The 23,033-nt window shown below is 44.1% G+C and overlaps 1 protein-coding gene across 6 annotated transcripts in view; it reads left to right on the plus strand.

The window, feature by feature from the left end:
• Positions 1–23,033, plus strand: part of ATP8B4 (ATPase phospholipid transporting 8B4 (putative)) — a 517,140-nt gene that overhangs the window by 132,551 nt on the left and 361,556 nt on the right. For all 6 annotated transcript variants that reach the window (XM_056572217.1, XM_056572215.1, XM_056572212.1 and 3 more), the window contains exons 5-6: positions 321–434; positions 13,982–14,080. In XM_056572217.1, coding sequence (XP_056428192.1) covers positions 321–434; positions 13,982–14,080 — 213 coding nt within the window. The remainder of the gene's footprint in view (positions 1–320; positions 435–13,981; positions 14,081–23,033) is intronic.

Genomic DNA, 23,033 nt, shown 5'->3' on the forward strand with positions numbered 1-23,033 from the left:
ATTAATGTAGATTTAGGAGCATCATTCTGCTTTTATTTCTCCTAGTGTGCTCCCAATTTTATGTACTGTACATACATGTACACCAGTCATTGAAAACATTTATCTCTTGCGTAGAATTGTGTAGGTTCCCTTCATGCCACCAAAGCAGTTTAGACCTGGCATATCATAGTCTTCAGAAGAACTCTAGACTGTCGTCCTGCTTTATCTGGCACTCTTTTGTATGGGTATAATTGATAAATAAATTAGAATATCATGAACTAAAAATATAAGCCTTAATATGTATCCGTGATGAACTAACCAGTTTGTTTATACTCTTCCAGAACAATGGCATCAAGACATCTAAGTATAATATCATCACGTTCCTGCCTATCAATTTATTTGAACAGTTCCAGCGGGTTGCCAATGCATATTTTCTTTTCCTCCTCATATTACAGGTATGTATATCCAGTACTTAATCTTTTTTACATTTAAAGGAAAACGGTCAGCCTGTTAACCCACACTAAATCCAACATACACGGGGTTATAGTGTGGTTGAACAGGAGTCCAACAAGAGGTCACATACTTAAATATGTCCAGTAGGTCCTGAGATATGTCCCCCAGAAGATCCTCTGCTAAATTCAAGGAATCGCACACTAGGATGTGGAGTCACAGACAATAAATATTTAATTTGAGTGGGCATAGCAAGCCCCCTGTGCGCGATTCACTGGATTTAGCAGAGGATCTTCTCAGGGGCATATCTCAGGACCTACTGCACATATTTATATTTATATTCCCCGTATATTCCCCGTATACGGAAAAGTGAGAAAGTTTTGGGGGTCAAAATAGGGCAATTTTAAACATACTTATTTTGTGAAAAAAGTTTTTTAGCCCCTTAAGAAAGCAGAGCGTACAGGTACGCGCCTGAAGTCCTGGTACTTTAAGGACTCAGGGCGTACCTGTATGTCCTGAGTACTGTTAACGTGGTGTAAACCATTCTCACCAGTGGAGAACGAGTTAAACCCGGTGGGTCCTGTTGCTACAGACAGCCAGGAACAACGGCTAATGCCGGGCACCGCCGATCGGGCAGATGCTCGGTATTAACCCTTTAGACGCCTCGATCAAAGTTGAAAGTGAAAGTAAAACTATACCGGCAGCTCAGTGGAGCTGATCGGGACTATCTCGACAGAATCGTGACGACAGAAGGGTTCTCACCCGCCTCCTCATCGTCCCATCGGCTATCTACTGCTCCAAGCCTGGAGCAGCAGAGTGCCGGTAACGCTGATCAATGCTATGCTATGGCATAGTAGTGATCAGTGTATGCAATCAGAAGTGTTACAAAAAAAAAGATAGAATACATGTGAATAAGCCCCCCCCCTTACTAAAAGTTAGAATCGCCCTCCTTTTCTTATTTTTTTAAATAAAGTAATGTAATAAAATTAAAAAATAAATCATATGTGGTACCACCGCGTGCATAAATGTCCGAACTATTGAAATATAAGGTTAGCTAAACCGCACGGTCGATGGCGTATAGGTAAAAAAAAATACCAAATTCCAAAATTGTGAATTTATGTTCACTTCTTATACCATAAAAATATTAATAAAGAGCTATCAAAAAGTCCCATCAAAACAAAAATGGTACTGATAAAAAAAATACAGACCATGGCTCAAAAAATGAACCCTCATATAGCCCCGTACGCGGAAAAATAAGAAAGTTATAGGGGTCAGAAGATGACAATTTTTAAACATACTAATTTTGGTGCATGTAGTTATAATTTTTTTTAAAGTAGTAAGATCAATAAAACCTACATAAATTGGGTATCCCTGTAACCGTATTGACCTACCAAATAAACATAAGTGGGGTTATTTATCAATAATGGTCTTGGCTAGTTGATTTTTGGGGTTTGTCTAGAAGAGTTTTTTGTTTTTTCTGGCAGTGCTGCTCCAAATTTATCATATTGTTGCAGTGACGATGATAAGTTTTGTGCAGATCTGCACCTAGATCATTTTCTACCCACACTTTCAGATCACGTCTATCCTGCTTCTAAGGCTAGTTTTCCATTTTTTTCCAGCGGTTTTTTCAGAAAAAAACACCAGTGCAGTGCCAGTTTAAAAAAAAAATAAAATAAATAAAAAAAAGATGCAATAGGGATGGTAAAAAATGTACCATATTTATTGGCGCATAACACACATTGGCGTATAACATGCACCTTCATTTTCATAGGGAAATTTGAGAAAAAAAAAAAAAGTAAAATAATTGACTTGGAAGCTCTGAACTATATGCCTCATCATTCCCACAACTTTGATTCCCCCTGCTCCTCAGTTTGTCCCCCCCCCCCAGTGCCACATCATTCCTCCCCTTTTATGAGCCCCTGTGCCACATTTATTTATCCCCCCCCCCGATCCCCTGTGTGCCATATTTCCCCTGTGGTTCCCCCTGCCTCATTATTGCCCCTTGCTCCTTATCACCCCTTCTCCTTATCCCCCCTGCTCATTATCCTCCCCCTGCTTGTTATTCCCCCCTGCTCATCATTTCCCCCTGCTCATTATCCCCCTGCTTTTTATGTTTTTTATACTCCATTACCCGGCCGCGCTCCGGCAGGCTCAGGTCAGGCGGCAGTCTTGCGAGGCTGTATAGCAGGTATGTCGAGGACGAGTGATGTCCCTGCTGGCTCCTCTACATGGTGTCAGGGACATCACACCTCATTCCCTGCAGCTGCCGTTGGCGGCTGTTCTAAAGTGGCTGCGGCCGGGCTGTTGAACTTTAACCAGCAGCCAGCGCTGAGGCCACACTGACTAGCGGCGGCTGCAGGGAATGAGGAGTGATGTGACACCGTGCAGAGGAACCAGCAGGGACGTCACTCATCCTCAACATACCTGCCGTACAGCCTCGTAAGACCCGCAGCTTACCTGGGCCTGCCGGAGCACGGCCGGTTTGCGGAGTATAAAAAACAAAATGCAGAGCAGGGGAGACGTGTTGACCCACAGGATCCGCTGCTGGTCACTGTTTTAAAGTGGCTGCGACCGGGCTATTGAGTGGCTGCGACCGGGCTGCGGCCACTTTGAATCAGTGACCAGAAGATTTATCGGGGTATAACATGCAGGTAGGGTTTTTCCCATAAATGTAAGTTTTAAAAAGTGCATGTTATACACCGATAAATACTGTATTTAACTAACAAAATTTTTTATAACTACATTTTAATAAGTTTTTAATATTTTTTCATTTTTTTTCTCTCTATTCTTTACATTTTTTTTTGTAGTACTACTACTCCCAGCATGGAACAGACTGTTCCATGATGGGAGTAGTAGTACCTGTACTAATAGACAGTTGTGACACCCGATGCGATCATCCAAAATATAGCAGAGATGTGGAGCGGCTCTATACAGCGCTCGCATCTCTGCACTGTACTCCGGCCAGTGATGTGAATAGAACATCACTTATTCATATTTTCCGCCCAGAGTAGGGATTGGCCGGATGGTTGCAGCCAATCACCGCTCTGAGGGAAATATGAATGAGTGATGTTCTATTCATATCACTGGCCGGAGTACAGAGCAGAGATGCGAGCATTGTATAGAGCTGCTCCACATCTCTGCTATAGACAGGACGATCACAGCGGATGTCAGGAGTGATACCCGCTGTGATCTGTCACTTACTGCAGTTACTGCTACTCCCAACATGGAGCACACTCTGCTCCATGTTGGGAGCTGTAGTACCTGCATTACTAGACAGATCGCAGCGAGTGTAACTTCTGACACCTGCTGCGATCTGTCTATTAATGCAGGTACTACAGCTCCCAGCATTGAGCAGAGTGTGCTCAATGTTGGGAGTAGTAGTACCTGCAGTTAAGGAAAGATCACAGCGAATGTCACTCCTGAAACCCGCTGTGATCCTCCTGTATAATGTATAGATGCATCCGCTCTTCTATGGTCCCCTGCACTGACGTATATATAAACATATTTATATTTCCCACAGAGAGCTGTGATTGGCTGGAACCATCTGGCCAATGACATCTATACATTATACAGGAGGATCGCAATGGGCGATCTGTCAATTAGTACAGGTACTACTACTCCCATCATGGAACAGTGTGTTCTATGCTGGGAGTAGTAGTACTACCTAAAAAAGGTTAAAAAAAAAGAAAAAAAAGTGAAAAACACACACACACTACATTTTTATTATTGTCGGCTACATTTTTTGTGCCCTGCCCACAAACACAGAAATTGATCCCTGTTTAAAAAATAATAAAAATGTCGTTATTAAAAAGATACATTTCGTTAAAGACAATTTTTTTCCATCACTACTGTATCTTTTTTATTATTTTTGTTTTTAATGGTACCCTACGAAATTTTAGTAAAAAAAGGTATTTCCATCACTTTTTGGGATCGCTTAAGTCTCTATCTCCCTCTCTTTCAATTTGGCTGATGTTTTTAGATTTTTGGCAAACAGACAGGAGTAATGATTTTTTTTTGACCTGGTCAGGAGGTGGTCTAGATTTGCAGATTTTTTTGCACCATTTGTGCGAATTTTGTGACAAAATTAAAAACACGCAGATAATAAATATGTTACCACTGCATCCGTCACTTTAAAAACTGGTCTAGCAAAACCAAAGGGTCAAAATGACGGAATTTAGAAGTTGAAAAAAATACCACAAAAAATACACCGCAATTTGCGCGAAAATAAACAAAAGTCCCAGATTTAGACCAAAAACAAGAATAGAACACAATTATAAATCTCCCCAGAGGTGTCATTTTTACCAAAAAGTGCACTGCGTAGAAACAAAAGCCCTAAAAATTAGCAAAATGGCTTTTTTTTTTATTACACCCAACAAATATATTTTTTGGGGTTTTGCTGTAGATTATGTTATAATATAAGTAATGTCATTTCAAAGTACAAATGGTGACGCAAAAAAAAAAAAGCCCTTGTATGGGTCTGTAGGTGCAAAATTGAATGCGTTATGATTTTTAGAAGGCGAGGAAGAAAAAACTAAAATTGTTTTGAGTCCTTAAATGGTCACTCTCATTAAAACTAATGTTTGCCATTGCACTCCTTATGGTAAATAAAAAATATTTCTAATTTAGTTTGTTTTAAAAAATGAAGTTTTCTATGTTTTATTTGTGCTTAAAAAAGCTCAAGAGCACATATTCCCCCATCTCATATACAGACTTTGGACCAAAGCCTAAGCACAGGAAGTGCAGCCTGGAGTGCTGAGGGGGGTGTGTCCAGACTCATCCAATCATAGCTCCTCTCACACTTAACTGCCATATGCTGCTGGTTGGACACACACCCCTAAGCACTGCAGGCTGCACTTCCTGTGCTTTGGCTTTGGTCCAAAGTCTGTGTATGAGATGGAAGAATGAGCTTTTTTAAGCATAGAAAACTTCATTTTTTTTAAACAAAGTATATTAGAAATATTTTTTACTTGCCATAAGGAGTGCAATAGCAAAAATTAGTTTTAGGCCCTTCCCGCAAATGGACGTTTATGGACGTCCATTTTTCCTGTGAATTAACGCAAATGGACGTTCATAAACGTCCAATACATTTTCGATCACCATGTCCGGTGGCATGATAATCAGGGGAATAATCAGAATGGTTCCCTGCTGCTGATCGTTGTCATTAGTCAGTCAGTTAGTGACTGACTAATAACAAAGACTTGTGGGGTTCCGGGCTGATTGGGTCTCTGGAGACCCGATAGCCTGGAAAATAGTGATGATCGGAGCTGTCAGAGACAGCTCCGATCATCCTGAGGGATAGGAGCGAGGTGGCAGCTGCCACCTCGCTCGTATCCCCTGCAATTAGTCAGTTATGACAACTAACCAATGGCAGTTGGGGGCGGGGGGATTACCGTGGAAATCACCAATCTGCCCGCCCCTGGATGTCGGGCAGAGCAGGGGAAGAAGATAGTGGCGGGTACCTGGGGACCGTCGGCGCGGACCTGTGACCATCGGCGGGATCAGCGAGGGATCAGTGGCGGCAGGATCAGCGGTAAGGAAGCGACGGCGGCTGTGAAGGTAGCAGTAAAGATCGCCGTAAAGCGATCTTTACTGCTGCCTTCTAGGGGTTGTCAGACTACAACTCCCAGCATGCCCAGACAGCCAAAAGGCCGTTTTTCAACATCTGTAGGGCCACAGTTTGGAGACCACAATACAGTGGTGCCCAAGCTGTAGCCCCCCAGATGTTGCAAAACTACAACTCTCAACATGCCCATACAGTCCAGACATGCTGGGAGTTGTAGTTCTGCAACATCTGTCCCTTCGGATGTTGCAGAACTACAACTCCCAGCATGCCTGGACTGTCTGGGCATGCTTGAAGTTGAAGTTTTGCAACATCTGGAGGGCTGCAGTTTGGAGACCACTGCATAGTGGTGCCCAAGCTGTTGCCCTCCAGATGTTGCAAAACTACAACTCTCAACATGCCCAGGCATGCTGGGAGTTGTAGTTTTGCAACAGCTGGAGGCGCACTGGTTGGAAAACAAACTCAAAAGTTTGCACTAACAAACTCTGTGTTTTGCAACCAGTGTGCCTCCAGCTATTGCATAACTACAACCCCCAGCATGCATGGACAGCCAAAGGGCATGCTTGGAGTGTTAGTAGTTTGCCTCCAGCTGTTGCATAACTACAAGTCCCAGCATACCCTTCAGTTGTCACTGCATGCTGAGAGTTGTAGTTTTTGCAACGGCTGAAGGCACACTGGTTGCGAAGTTTGTTACCTAACTCAGTGTTTTGCAACCAGTGTGCCTCCGGCTGTGGCAAACTACAACTCCCAGCATGTACTGATAGACCGTACATGCTGGGAGTTGTAGTTTTGCAACAGCTGGTGGCACACTGGTTTGAAAATACTGAGTTAGGTAACAGAACCTAACTGAAGGTTTCCAACCAGTGTGCCCCCAGCTGTTGCAAAAGTACAACTCCCAGCATGCATGGTCTGTCAGTACATGTTGTATTTTTTGAAACAGCTCGAGGTTCCCCCCCCCCCCCCCCGTGTGAATGTACGGTGTACATTCACACGGGCAGGTTTACAGTGAGTTTCCTGCTTCAAGTTTGTGCTGCGGCAAATTTTTCGCCACAGCGAAAACTCCTAGCGGGAAACCCACTGTAAACCTCCGCCTGTGTGAATGTACCCCGAAAACACTACACTAACACAAAATAAAGGGTAAAACACTACATATACACCCCTTACACAGTCGTTCCCCCCCCCCCCCCCCCCCCCAAAAAAAATGAAAAACGTATGGTACGGCAGTGTTTCCGAAACGGAGCCTCCAGCTGTTGCAAAACAACAACTCCCAGCATTTCCGGACAGCCACTGACTGTCCAGGCATACTGGGAGTTTAGCAACAGCTGGAGGCACCCTATTTGGGAATCACTGGCATAGAATACCCCTATTTCCACAGTTAGGGCCACATATGGGGTATTTCGGGAGAAACTGCACTACAAATTTTGGGGGGCTTTTTCTCCTTTTACCCCTTATGAAAAGGAAATGTTGGGGGCGACACCAGCCTGTTTGTGTAAAAAAATAAAAACATTTAAACTAACATGCTGGTGTTGCCCCATACTTTTTATTTTAACTAGCGGTAAAAGGGAAAAAAGACCTCCAAAATTTGTAACGTAAGTTCTCCTGAGTACGGAAATAACCCCTATATGGGCGTAAAATGCTCTGCGGGCGCACAGCATGTGATTTGATGATTTGCACAGGGGTGGCCGATTTTACAGTGGTACTGACATAAACGCAAAAAAATAAATACCCACGTGACAACATTATGGAAACTATACCCCTCACGGAACGTAACAAGGGGTATAGTGAGCCTTAGCACCCCACAGGTGTTTGACATATTTTCATTAAAGTGGGATGTGAAAATGAAAAAAATATTTTTTTTTCACTAAAATCCTGGTGTTACCCTCAATTTTTCATTTTCACAAGGGAAAATAGGAAAAAAAAAGCCCCCCAAAATTTGGAACCTCATTTCTTCTGAGTATATACCGTATATACTCGAGTATAAGCCGAGTTTTTCAGCACGATTTTTCGTGCTGAAAACACCCCCCTCGGCTTATACTCGAGTGAACTCCCCCACCCGCAGTGGTCTTCAACATGCGGACCTCCAGAGGTTTCAAAACTACAACTCCCAGCAAGCCAGGGCAGCCATCGGCTGTCCGGGCTTGCTGGGAGTTGTAGTTTTGAAACCTCCGGAGGTCCGCAGGTTGAAGACCACTGCGGCCTTCAACATCATCCAGCCCCCTCTCACCCCCTTTAGTTCTGAGTACTCACCTCCGCTCGGCGCTGGTCCGGTCCTGCAGGGCTGTCCGGTGAGGAGGTGGTCCGGTGAGGAGGTGGTCCGGGCTGCTATCTTCACCGGGGGCGCCTCTTCTAAGCGCTTCGGGCCCGGCCTCAGAATAGTCACGTTGCCTTGACAACGACGCAGATGCGTCGTTGTCTAGGCAACGGCTCTATTCCGGGCCGGAAGCGCGGAGAAGAGGCGCCCCCGGTGAAGATAGCAGCCCGGACCACCTCCTCACCGGACCACCTCCTTACCGGACAGCCCTGCAGGACCGGACCAGCGCCGAGCGGAGGTGAGTACTCAGAACTAAAGGGGGTGAGAGGGGGCTGGATGATGTTGAAGGCCGCAGTGGTCTTCAACCTGCGGACCTCCGGAGGTTTCAAAACTACAACTCCCAGCAAGCCCGGACAGCCGATGGCTGCCCGGGCTTGCTGGGAGTTGTAGTTTTGAAACCTCTGGAGGTCCGCATGTTGAAGGCCGCAGTGGTCTTCAACCTGCGGACCTCCGGAGGTTTCAAAACTACAACTCCCAGCAAGCCCGGACAGCCGATGGCTGCCCGGGCTTGCTGGGAGTTGTAGTTTTGAAACCTCTGGAGGTCCGCAGGTTGAAGACCACTGAGGGCGAATGATGAGAAGAGGATGATGAAGGGGGGGGGGGGTGTGGGGATGATGAAGGGGGGTGGGGATGATGAAGGGGGGATGTGTGGGATGATAAGGGGATGTGTGGGATGATGACAAGGGGATGATGAAGGGGGGATGTGTGGGATGATGACAAGGGGATGTGTGGGATGATGACAAGGGGATGATGAAGGGGGGATGTGTGGGATAAGGGGATGTGTGGGATGATGACAAGGGGATGATGAAGGGGGGATGTGTGGGATAAGGGGATGTGTGGGATGATGACAAGGGGATGATGAAGGGGGGATGTGTGGGATGATGACAAGGGGATGATGAAGGGGGGATGTGTGGGATGATAAGGGGATGTGTGGGATGATGACAAGGGGATGATGAAGGGGGGATGTGTGGGATGATGACAAGGGGATGATGAGGATGTTAATGACGGGTCTGGATGATGACAGGGGGGGATGAGGTATTTCCCACCCTAGGCTTATACTCGAGTCAATAACTTTTCCTGGGATTTTGGGTTGAAATTAGGGGTCTCGGCTTATACTCGGGTCGGCTTATACTCGAGTATATACGGTAAATACCCCATATGTGGATGTAAAGTGCTATGTGGGCGAACTACAATGCTCAGAGGAGAAGGAGCACCATTGGGATTTTAGAGAGAACATTTTTCTGGAATTGAAGGCCACGTGTGTTTACAAAGACCCCATAGTGCCAGAACAATGGACCCCTCCCCCACATGTGACCCCATTTTAGAAACTAGACCCCTCACAGAATGTAATAAAAGGTACAGTGAGCATTTACGCCCCACAGGTGTCTGCTCCAAAGATCTGTCAAACACCAGTGGGTGTAAATACACACTGCACCCCTTATTAAATTCTGTGATGGGAGTAGTTTCCAAAATAAGGTCACATGTGGGAGTGGTCCAATGTTCTGGCACCACGGCCCCTGACTTCCATTCCAAACAAATTCTCTTTCCAAAAGCTCAATGGCGCTCCTCCTCTTCTTAGCATTGTAGTGTGCCAGCAGAGCACTTGACGCCCACACATGGGGTATTTCCATACTCAGAAGAAATGGGGTTACAAATTTTGGGGGTCATATTCTCCTATTACCCCTTGTAAAAATGTAAAATTTGGGGAAAAACCAGCAGGGGTGTGGAAATGTTATAAAAAACGAATTGTCCACTGGACTAAAATGGAGCAAAATCTACTTGTCCCTCATAACGATCCACTTGTCCGTGCCAATTTTCGCTTTTACGCTCTCATTTTTTTCTCCTCGCCCTATAATAGCCATAACTACCTACTATAAGGATACCTTTTAATTTTTCAATAACATATTCCCTGAACCAAAAAAAAAAATATATATATATATTTATTTAGGGAAGTGAAATTGAAATAGTAAAAGATAATTTGGCAGATTTGGCGGTTCTTTTCTACGCCATTTATTTTGTGGTTGAGATAACATGTTAGTTTTATACTTTAGGCCGCCTGATTACACCAATACCAGATTTGTATCGTTTACGTCATGTTTTACTAATTCTGGACTTTTTCTAATTTTTTTTAATTGCCATTTTTTAACCCCTGTAGCTTTAATTATTTTTTCCACATACCAGGCTGTATGAGGGCTCATTTTTTGCACCATAATCTGTTTTTTGTATCTGTACCATTTTGGTATTGATCTGACTTTTTAACCGCTTTTTAAAGGAGAACTCCGGTATGGGTGGGAAAAACAACTTATCCCCTCTCCTAAGCATAGGGGATAAGTGTTAGATCGCGGGGGGGTCCGACAGCTGGGGCCCCCTGCGATCTCCTGTACGGGGACCCGGCTCGCCCCCTCCATTCACTTTTATGGCAGGGCCGGAGAGTGCCGAAGGCAGCACTCCAGCCCTGCCATAGAAGTGAATGGAGGGGACGTGTCGGCCGCAGCTTCGGCTGTGGTCGAAAACGCTCGGCTCCTGCATTGAGCAGGAGCGAGCCCGATCCCCGTACAGGAGATCGCAGGCGGCCCCAGCTGTCGGACCCCCCGCGATCTAACACTTATCCCCTATGCTTAGGATAGGGGATAAGTTGTTTTTTCCCACCCATACCGGAGTTCTCCTTTAACTTTTTTTTCTGGAATATTATAAAAATTGAAAATCTGTGGTTTGGTATTTTTTTTACATTTACCGTACGGGATACATAATGTTATATTTTAATAGGTTGTACAATTACGCACAAAGCGACACCAAATATGTTTATTTTTATTATGTTTACATGTTTTTATATAGGAAAAGGGGGTGATTTGAACTTTTAACATGGAAGGGGTTAATCATGTGTCTTTCAAATTTTTATTAAAACTTTTTTTTTTTTTTACTATTTATTACACTTATATGAGGAATCATTAGATTCCTCAGACAGATGAATAGAGTTCTATTGAACTCAATTCATCTGTGTGCTCTGTGATCCATTGATAGAGCCTGGTCCAGCCAGGCTCTATCAATGACAGAGCGGGACAGCAGGTAACAGAGGTAAGCCCTCCGGCTACCTCTATATTGGATCGCCCCCCCTGCGTTCGCGCTGCGGGGGGGCGATCCACCCCATTAGCCCACCAGGGAGCATTCACATGTCCCTTTAGACGCTGCTGTCAGCTTTGACAGTGGCGATCTAAAGGGTTAATAGCCAGCCGCGGCGATCGCCGCATGCTGGCTATTAGCGGCGTCCCCCTACTACTGAGAACAGTCGCTGCAGAGTATGGAGCGGGCAGGAGTCCGGAGCCCGCTCCATACTCCCCTGTGAGTGCCGCATGCAGTCTCCCCGTGCAGACATGCCTCCTCCCCTCAGCTCTCCGAAGCTACAGCTGGGGGGATTGAAGGCAGAGGACGCAGGTCTGCACGGGGAGCAAGAAGCCACGCCCCCTCATCTCTCCCCGCACGTCTGCAGAGCAGGGGAGAGAAGACAAATACACAGCTTCTCCTCTCCCCTGCTCTGCTTCGGAGGACACAGGTTTTTACAGCCGGGGGGCTGCAGAGTATGGAGCGGGCAGGAGTCGTCAGCCCGCTCCATACAGACAGCAGAGGTCCAGGCGACTTGTCAGGTCAGCTCCTGCTTGCCCGAAGCCGGGCTAAGGGCCGGACAAATTTACCTGCCCGGCGCCCGGAACTGCTTGTCCCCGGCGTCTGGCGATAGGAATTCCACATCCCTGACCAGCATTTTTGTGTTTTTTCCTTTTTTTCTTTTACACATCCAACTTTAACAAAAAGTCATCAAATACCTGTGAGGTGTTAAGGCTCCCTGTACCCCTTGTTACGTTCTTTGAGGGGTGTAGTTTCCAAAATAGTATGCAATGTGTTGTTTTTTTTATTTTTTTTTTTGCTGTTCTGGCACCATAGGGGCTTCCTAAATTAGACATGCCTCCCCAAAAACCTTTCGGTAGGGGATAAGATGTTTTTGCCCGGAATACCCCTTTAAGGCCAAAATGGGCCTGGTCCTTAGGGGGTTAATGAGAGTGACCATTTAAGTTGAAAATCTTCAGAGGTTAAGAGGTTAAAAGTGGTACAATAATAAAGATGTATGTAATCATGGGTATCATTTTAATCATATTGACCTGCAGAATAAAGAAAACATCATTTTTACCATAAAGTTTACAGCATGAAAACGAAACCCTCCAAAATTTGCTAAATTTAAGTTTTGTTTTCACACACATATAATAATTTTTTGGGTTTGCCGTACATTTTATGGAAAAATGATGTCATTACAAAGTACAATTGATCACGCAAAAAAACAAACCCTTAGATGGGTCTGTTGATAGAAATATGAAAAAGTTATGATTTTTAAAAGGTGAGGAGGAAAGAACGATAACACAAAAATAAAATTTCTGTGTCCTTAAGGCCAAAATGGGCTTTGTCCTTAAGAGGTTAAGTAAGTGACCCCTTGTTGGACTGCTGTTCACCCACACTATAACCCAGTGTATTGGGATTAGTGTGGATGAACAGGCTGACAGTTTTCCTTTAACTAGTGTCTTGAAAACATGAACAAGTATATGAGCACTTTTATAGTGCTATTATACAGTAATCAATAAGGTTTGGGTTTATTAGATTCTCATTACTCACTAAGTGAATGGCCTAACTCCTAACTTTCACTGTTTTCTTTAAGTCTTCATTTAAGTCGACAATAAAAGGAGATAAAACCAGGAGCCGACATGCTTGGTTAACCTATTCAGCTAGCTTCTCCCTCAAAGTTTTAGATTCTTTGTGTTTTATAGAGTGCGGTATGTGTTATCAAGGTAAGTTAGTAGGGGTATATTTTACACTCTTAAAGAGAACCAATCATGTGATTTTACTATATATAATGCATGGCAACGCATTCCTGGGCGGTAAGCTATACTCACCTAGTCCCGTCTTCTCTGGCCGTAATTAGCTCCCTCAGCCCAGACACGGCCGTTGTCATGGCTCTTCACCGTCTGCTTACATAGCGGAGCAGTGATATGGGTTTTCAGTCGGTTACAATGATTACAGCCGGAGAAGACTGGACTAGGTAAGTATAGCTCCTCATCCAGCGGATCACTTACCTGGCCAGCGGAGGAAGAAGAGTTTACCATATACTGTATAGCGCTTTGCCACCAATATATATAGTAAATTCAAATGATTTGTTCCCTTTGCAAAGAAACATTGGCCCATATTGACCAAAATTGTCTAACTGAGCAGTTTGAAAATATGCCAGATTTGTCATAGCGTATGATAAATCTGGTTTAGACTATTTGGTTTAAGCTTAGACCAACTATTAGTTGGCTTGCTTTACTCCAAAATATAACACCACATTGTTTACTCAACATGTTCATCAAATAACTTCCCATAAAGAGGATGATCCTAAAACATCCCTGTACGGTGTTTCTTTCAAGTAATGAAACAGATGCTCTCTGACTTGTCAAGCGCAGTGAACTGTGTCTGTGTCCACTTGTGAAGCGTTCCCTGACCAGAAATGTACAGACACTTTTAAAATGGCTGTGTCTACATCTGTAAAGTATAATGTGAAATAGTAAAGGGCTAAGTAATTTATATTCTATTGACAACATATGTTGATGCTGTAGGAATAATTTCAGTTCTTCTAATAGCGTGATATGCCTTCTTCATTGCAGCTGATCCCTGAAATCTCTTCCTTGTCATGGTTTACTACCATTGTGCCTTTAGTTCTGGTATTGACCATCACTGCTGTGAAAGATGCCACTGATGACTATGTAAGTGATTTTTGTAAACTATTAGTTTGGACTGTGTAGTTAATTTTTTTCATAGAATAACAATTTGGTTCTCCTACAAGATGTACAAAATACATGCAATGTATATTTCTTATAGGGAAAGTACCATTAGGAAATAACATCTCTTTAAATCAGATTTTCAATCTAAACTTTTATTTAGAAAACTGTAAGGAATTTTTTTTTTTTTGTCACATGCCATCATTTTTTTAGAGGTTCAAAATGAGGTTTCAAAAACAGTGTGTAAACATAGCCTACAGCTCATTTTCTTATTTATGAATAGTGGATAAAGTCACAAAAATTATTGCTTTTCATGTATATGTAAGATTACTATTTTTAACCTCTTAAGGACATAGGACGTTCTCTAACGTCCCCACTACCTGGGCTTTAATGCCCAAGGACGTTAGAGAACGTCCTGTTGTATTTCCGGTCTCTGCCGCTCGCCGGGCAGAGATCGGAACTGGATGCCTGCTGAAATCCTTCAGCAGGCATCCAGGGCAAACGCCGAGGGGGGCCATGTAGGCCCCCCATGTCGGCGATCGCCGCAAATCGCAAGGGAAATCACCCTTGCGATCTGCGGCGATACCGGGCTGATCGGGTCTCTGGGACCCGACCACCCGGTAATTTCGCATGATCCCGGCTGTCACAGACAGCCAGGACCATGCTGAAGTATCGGAGCGAGGTGGCAAACCTGCCACCTCCTCCGATCCCCTGCGATCCGTCGGTTAGTTAACCGACCAATCGCAGGAGGGGGGGCGGTTACTTCCTCCCGTCCTGCCCGGCCCCTGAAAGTCCGGAGAGGACGGGAGGAAGACCGGAGGACGCGGCGGGGGACGGGGGAGTGCTGGGGACCGGCCCCGGTACTTACCTCGTCCCTGAAGACCCGGATCCCGGCGAGGAAGATGGCGGCGGCGGCGACAGGTGAGTATATCTTCAGCCGCGGTCGGGCCCTTTACAGCAATGCACGTCGCCGTAAAGCGACATGCATTGCTGTAATGGGACCGTGTATACTACAACTCCCAGCATGCCCAGACAGCCCTTGGCGTCTGGGCATGCTGGGAGTTGCAGTTTTGCAACATCTGGAGGTCCACAGTTTGGAGACCACTGTCCCCCTCCAGATGTTGCAAAACTACACATCCTCAGCATGCCCTTACTGTCCAGGCATGCTGGGAGTTGTAGTTCTGTAACATCTGGCCCTCCAGATGTTGCAGAACTACAACTCCCAGCATGCCTGGACAGTTTTGGCATACTGGGAGTTCTAGTTTTGCAACATCTGGAAGGGCACAGATTGGGAACCACTGTATTAGTGGTCTGCAAACTGTAGTCCTCCAGATGTTGCAAAACTACAACTCCCAGCATGCTGGGAGTTGTAGTTCGGCAACATCTGGCTCTAAAGATGTTGCCGAACTACTACTCCCAGCATTCCTGAGAATGTTTGGGAGTTGTGGTTTTGCAACAACTGGAGGCACACTGGTTGGGAAACATTGTCTGTTTCCTAACTCAGTGTTTCCCAACCGTGTGCCTCCAGCTGTTGCAAAACTATAACTACCAGCATGCACTGATAAACTGTGCATGCTGGGAGTTGTAGTTTTGTAACAGCTGGAGGTCCCCCCTTTGTGAATGTACAGGGTACATTCACATGGGCAGGGGGCTTACAGTGAGTATCAGGCTGCAAGTTTGCGATGCAGCTAATTTTGCGCGGCAGCTCAAACTCGCAGCGGGAACTCGCTGTAATCCCCCGCCCATGTGACTGTACCCTAAAAACACTACACTACACTACACTAACACAAAATAAAATAAAAGTAAAAAACACTACATATACACATACCCCTACACAGCCCCCCCCCCCCCCCCCCCCTCCCAATAAAAATGAAAAACGTCCGGTACGCCACTGTTTCCAAAATGGAGCCTCCAGCTGTTGCAAAACAAAAACTCCCAGTATTGCTGGACAGCCGTTGACTGTCCAGGCATGCTGGGAGTTTTGCAACAGCTGGAGGCACCCTGTTTGGGAATCACTGGCGTAGAATACCCCTATGTCCACCCCTATGCAATCCCTAATTCAGGCCTCAAATGCGCATGGCGCTCTCTCACTTTGGAGCCCTGTCGTATTTCAAGGCAACAGTTTAGGGTCACATATGGGGTATCGCCGTACTTGGGAGAAATTGCCTAACAAATTTTGGGGGGATTTTTCTCCTTTAACCCCTTATGAAAAGGTGAAGTTGGGGTCTACAACAGCGTGTTATTGTAAAAAAATAAATTTTTTACACTAACACGCTGGTGTTGCCCTTTACTTTTCATTTTGACAAGAGGTAAAAGGGAAAAACGCCCCCCAAAATTTGTAATGCAACTTCTCCCGACTACGGAGATACCCCATATGTGGGCGCAAACTTCTCTGGGGGCGCACAACAAGGCCCAGAAGGGAGAGTGCACCATGTACATTTGAGGTGATTTGCACAGGGGTGGCTGATTGTTACAGCGGTTTTGACAAACGCAAAAAAAAAAAAACCCCACATGTGACCCCATTTCGGAAACTACACCCCTCACGGAATATAATGAGGGGTGCAGTGAGAATTTACCCCCCACTGGTGTCTGACAGATCTTTGGAAGAGTGGGCTGTGCAAATTAAAAATTTTGTACAGCCCACTGTTCCAAAGTTCTGACAGACACCAGTGGGGGGGTAAATGCTCACTGTACACCTTGTTACGTTCCTCAAGGGGTCTAGTTTCCAAAATGGTATGCCATGTGGGGGTTATTTTGCTGTCCTGGCACCATAGGGGCTTCCTAAATGCGACATGCCCCCCGAGCAAAATTTGCTCTCCAAAAGCCAAATATGACTCCTTCTCTTCTGAGCATTGTAGTTCGCCCGTAGTGCACTTCAGGTCCACTTATGGGGTACCTTCATACTCAGAAGAGATGGGGTTACAAATTTTGGGGGGTATTTTCTGCTATTAACCCTTGCAAAAATGTGAAATTTGGGGGGAAACACACATTTTAGTGAAAAAAAATATATATTTTTTTACATATGCAAAAGTCGTGAAACCCCTGTGGGGTATTAAGGCTCACTTTATTCCTTGTTACGTTCCTCAAGGGGTCTAGTTTCCAAAATGGTATGCCACGTGAGGGTTTTTTGCTGTTGTGGCACCATAGGGGCTTCCTAAATGCGACATGCCCCCCGACCAAAATTTGCTCTCCAAAAGCCAAATATGACTCCTTCTCTTGTGAGCATTGTAGTTTGCCCGTAGTGCACTTCAGGTCCACGTATGGGGTACCTCCATACTCAGAAGAGATGGGGTTACAAATTTTGGGGGGTATTTTCTGCTTTTAACCCTTGCAAAAATGTGAAATTTGGGGGGAAACACACATATTAGTGAAAAAAATTTTTTTTTTTTTTACATATGCAAAAGTCGTGAAACACCTGTGCGGTATTAAGGTTCACTTTACCCCTTGTTACGTTTCCCAAGGGGTCTAGTTTCCAAAATGGTATGCCATGTGGGGATTTTTTGCTGTTCTGGTACCATAGGGGCTTCCTAAATGCAACATGCCCCCCAAAAACCATTTCAGAAAAACGTACTCTCCAAAATTCCCTTGTCGCTCCTTCGCTTCTGAGCCCTCTACTGCGCCCGCCGAACACTTTACATAGACATATGAGGTATGTGCTTACTCGAGAGAAATTGGGCTACAAATATAAGTATAAATTTTCTCTTTTTACCCCTTGTAAAAATTCAAAAATTGGGTCTACAAGAACATGCGAGTGTAAAAAATGAAGATGGTGAATTTTCTCCTTCACTTTGCTGCTATTCCTGTGAAACACCTAAAGGGTTAAAATGCTGTCTGAATGTCATTTTGAATACTTTGGGGGGTGCAGTTTTTATAATGGGGTCATTTGTGGGGTATTTCTAATATGAAGACCCTTCAAATCCACTTCAAACCTGAACTGGTCCCTGAAAAATAGTGAGTTTGAAAATTTTGTGAAAAATTGGAAAATTGCTGCTGAACTTTGAAGCCCTCTGGTGTCTTCCAAAAGTAAAAACTCATTAATTTTATGATGCAAACATAAAGTAGACATATTGTATTTGTGAATAAAAAAATTTTTTATTTGGAATATCCATTTTCCTTACAAGCAGAGAGCTTCAAAGTTCGAAAAATGCAAAATTTTCAATTTTTTCAGCAAATTTTGAAATTTTTCACTATGAAACGATGCAAGTATCGACAAAATTTTACCAATAACATAAAGTAGAATATGTCACGAAAAAACAATCTCGGAATCAGAATGATAGGTAAAAGCATTCCAGAGTTATTAATGTTTAAAGTGACAGTGGTCAGATGTTCAAAAAACGCTCCGGTCCTAAGGTGTAAAATGGCCTGGTCCTTAAGGGGTTAAAGGGTTCACATGAAGAATATTGCTCATAGTTATGTCCATCACAAGATATTCATAGCATTGCGCCTCCTGTTGTTTCTTTTCAGTAGCTTTACAGTATCAGTCGCAGTCAATCTGCCAAAATGGACATGCGTGCTTAGTGTTGCTTCTCTCTTTTCTTCTTTGAGTATGCAAAGGGAACACCTAAAGCTGCAGTGCCTGCTTAGCAACTCTATCCACTTCAAGAATCTCTTCACATACCCGGCGGAGAAAAGAAAAAGCAAGACTAAGCATACATGTCCACCGCACATTTATTAAAGTTGACATAGTAAAGTTATTGGGCAAAACAGCAGGTAGTGCTTTTCCCAAAATTTGGGCTAGATTAAATTATAAACCATTTTGTTTACAGCAGCACATTCTCCTTTTCAGGACTGACTAGCTGAGAAGGATCTTGTGATTCCACAGAGGCAGATATTGCCTTTTTTTTCAGTCCCTCATCTGGCATTTTTACTCCATATTACAATGATAATACAGCTTTATAAACATAATTATGCATTAGGATTAAAAAGGCAGAAACAAGGATCCAAATGAATACAAAAACAGAATTACCATTTAAAGGTTTGTCTTTGGGAAGACATTGCAATATGGGCGCTCTCCCCATCGGACAGCACCAAAAATGTACTAAACATTATTTTGTTTTTTTTCTTCTTGTTTCAGATCCGTGTATGCAGAGGATTACGGCGGATTCGATGGATTACAGCAGGCGAACTTATTCCCTTTTTAATAAAATGGTTAACAAGGGCTGTGGGGGAGTGTTTTTTAAAATAAAATAATTTTTCCAATGTGTTGTGTTTTTTTTTTTTTTATTGAATTTTCAGGCTTAGTAGTGGAAGCTGGTCTTATTGACTGACTTCATTACTAAGCCAGGGCTTTGCATTAGCTCCCAAAACAGCTAGCGCTAACCCCCCCCCAATTATTACCCCGGTACCCACAGCCGCAGGGGTGCCAGGAAGAGCCGGTACCAACAGGCCTGGAGTGTTAAAACAGTAACAGGCTGGTGTTATTTAGGCTGCGGAGGGCCAGTAACAATGGTCTTTGCCCACCCTGGTAACGTCAGGCTGTTGCTGCTTGGTTGGTATCTGGCTGAGAATAAAAGTACGGGGAACCCTATGCGTTTTTTTTTTTTCATAAATAAATTTAAAAAAAGCATAGGGTTCCTTGTATTTTTATTCTCAGCCAGATACCAACTTGCAGCAACAGCCTGACGTTACCACGGTGGGCGAGGACCATTGTTACTGGCCCTCCCCAGACTAAAAAACGTCAGCCTGTTACCGCCTAGGCCCAGGAGCGCCATTTTTGATGCTCAGGGCCTGTTGGTACCGGCTCTTCCCGGCACCCCTGTGGTGGTGGGTATCGGGGAAATAATTGGGGGTTAGCACTAGCTGTTTATGGGGCTAACGCTAAGCCCCGTTTAGTAGTGGATTCCATCTATTAGACAGCTTTCACTACTAAGCCTGGAAATTCAATAAAAAAAAAAAAAACACATTGGAAAAATTATTTTATTTTAAAAAACACACCCCACAGCCCTCGTTAACCCTTTAATTAAAAAGAGAAGACATCCAGTTAATCCGCCATAGTCCATCGAATCCGCCGTAATCCTCTGCATACACGGATCTTAAATGAGCAGAAAAAAAAACCACACAAAATTGGTTATGAAATTTTTGGCGCTGCCCGCTTGGGTGAGCGCCCATAGTGCAATGTCTACCTAAACAGGGAGCCTCCAATTGGTGCAGAACTACAACTCCCAGCATGCCCAGACAGCCTTTAGCTGTCTGGGCATGCTAGGACTTGTACTTTAGCAACAGCTGGAGTCTCCCTGTCTGGGAAGACACTGGCAGAAGGGTCTGTTCACATTATACAAAACGGACAATGTGAACAGAGCTTCAGACCCTTACCAGCCTGGCTTCTGTCTGTAGCTCCGCCCCCTAATGACGTCATCACTAGGGGCGGAGCTACACAGACCTGGCTGTTACAGGAGCAAGGGAGGTAAGTGGACGTCGGCTTCTGTATACACTATATACAGCTATCTATAGATAGCTGTATATTCTGTATACCGCCCAAAGGGTCTATAGGAGCAGGGAGTCCTGTCAATATAGTGACAGGATTCCCGGCTCCTGTATAGTATGCACGGGTACACTATGCACCCCTCTATACTATATGGCCGGGGGAGGTAAGGAGTGATGCTATACATCACTCCTCATCTCCTTACACTCTGTGCACCGGGCACTCAGCATCCGACCCACAGAGTGGTGCCCTGAAGACAGTGAGAAAACTGCCACAGGGGACAAAATTGGCTGTTTCCACACACCAGGAAAAATGCCAGAAAAAACGCCAGAAAAACTGCCAAAACTCAGGAAAAAGCTGTGGCAGTTTTTCTGGCGTTTTTTCTGGCGTTTTTTTTTTTTTTTTGTGTTAAAAAACAAACAAACTTGGAAACCTAGCCTTATTGTAGCTTTAATTCTAGTTAATGGAGTCAAGTTGTAATACCACACACAACCTGAGGAAAGGTGTGGTGGTGTTTTGGAGATAATTAGATCTACTTTCCTATTCCCGAGTAACCCCTTTAATTGATGTGCTTTGTTTTACTCAGTATTTTGTCTTGGTATGGATGACATATAGGTGTACTCCAGTCCCCCTGTGCCATCACCCCACGCCTTCTCCATTCATGTCTATGGGAGACATGAATGAAGGGGGCGTTGCGTGACGTCACGAGGGGTGTGGCTGTGACATCAAGACCACTGCTGCCAGAACCTGGCTTTTGTTTCCTTTAAGGGTGTGGGGTCAGTCACCTTTGTTTGTTATCCAAATAGATGAGGCAAGCAAAATAGATTAGGAAAGCATAGATTCAATGTATGAAAAGTTTAAATACAGGAATGAACTGCAGAAAAATAAATTTAACTTGAGAGATGAAAGTTATGTTTCAGTATGCACCCTTAAAAATGGAGGAGTTGCAGGAGGCTACCTCTGAGATTGCTAAGGGCAAGTCCCCAGGCCCTGATGAGATGCCCCTGGAGATCTACCATAGAAATTCTGAGATACTTCTTCCTATTCTACGGGATATGCATAATAAACAAAATTATTCTATCAAGATAAAGCATTTAATTTATGTATTTAATTTTAGGACAATGTAATTTTAATATTTATTAATAAAGTGTGTACTGGGGCTGGCATTACTGTAGCCTCTTTGTGGTGTGTCACTTCACAACACCTACACAGTTGGCAGGCACAGGGCATAAGAAAGTTAAAACTGAGAGTGTCTCATAGAAAAGCATGGGCTGTTTACTGCACATGTGCATAGCACTGGCTAGATTAAATGAAAGGGGAGCCAGCACCATTTTCATAAAGTCCCTTAGGAGCAGTGACCTATCAAGAAACATCTAGTCTCTTCTTTACCACTCTTCAGACACCAACAAAATCGTGACAGTGGAATTGAAAAAACTACAAAACCCCCTCCCCCCTCTCCTTTTGCACATAGATGAAGAAGGTAGACAGGCGAGGTCTAATTTGCAGCAGCCAGGCAAATTGCTTGCTTTAATCACATTCCTCATGTTAGCTCCCTCTGCTGGTCAACAATAGGAGATATGACAAGTTATTATAAAATTTTTCATATTTTGAAAGTAATTTTTTTATATTTCCAAAAATATTTAAAAAATTAGAAAAATTATTTAACCTCTAAAAAAAATAAAATAAAAATAATCACATTTGGTGACACATTTCCATTAGCTAGTATTGTAGCAAAAAAAGAAGAACGGAGCACTCACCCTGTAGTTGCGGCTTAAAACTTAATTCTTTATTTCAAATGTACATCGGATCACCGGAGCGATACTGGAGAGCGGACAGGTGCTGTAGCGTGGGGGGTAGGGTGACGGACCGTATTCGCGCAAATATGCGCTTCCTCAGGCCCCTTTCGTCCTTTCTTCTTTTTTGGCTACATTACAGACTGTCTTATATATTCCACGTGCAGCACCACCCATATGCTAGGCACCTACATCAGGATCACGATATACCGCAAGACAATAGTGGGACATTGAGTAAGAGGTTGCAGCAGTGCCAAGGATTCTTTTTCTTTTTGTCTTTTCCATTAGCTAGAGTTTTGGCCATGCGCCTGAATCACATCATCCCGTCTATTGTTCACTCAGATCGGACTGGCTTTATGCCTGGTAAATCAACGTCTGATAATATTAGGAGGGTTCAAGTAGCAGTTCAACTGGTACGCGATTGGGTGGCAACTGGGCATTTCGATTCAGTTGAGTGGATGTATCTGTTGGAAGAGCTCCATAGGTCTGGCTTTAGCCCCTTCTTCTGTAAGTGGGTCTCTATACTCGTGAATGATATATGCTCTTTCCATTTACTCGGCAGTCAGTAGGGGTTTCCTCTGTCTCCACTTTTGTTTGCGGTGGAGCTCTGTGTTGCAAGATCTAGAGATGAATGTTCTTAAGCTCCTTTCTTATGTCAAAGAGAAATTCAAGGTTTGGAGTTCGCTTCCTTTGTCCGTAGCTGGGCACATTAATCTGATTAAAC

This window comes from Hyla sarda, chromosome 4 (genome assembly GCF_029499605.1).
Source record: "Hyla sarda isolate aHylSar1 chromosome 4, aHylSar1.hap1, whole genome shotgun sequence".
Classification (NCBI taxonomy): Eukaryota; Metazoa; Chordata; class Amphibia; order Anura; family Hylidae; genus Hyla; species Hyla sarda.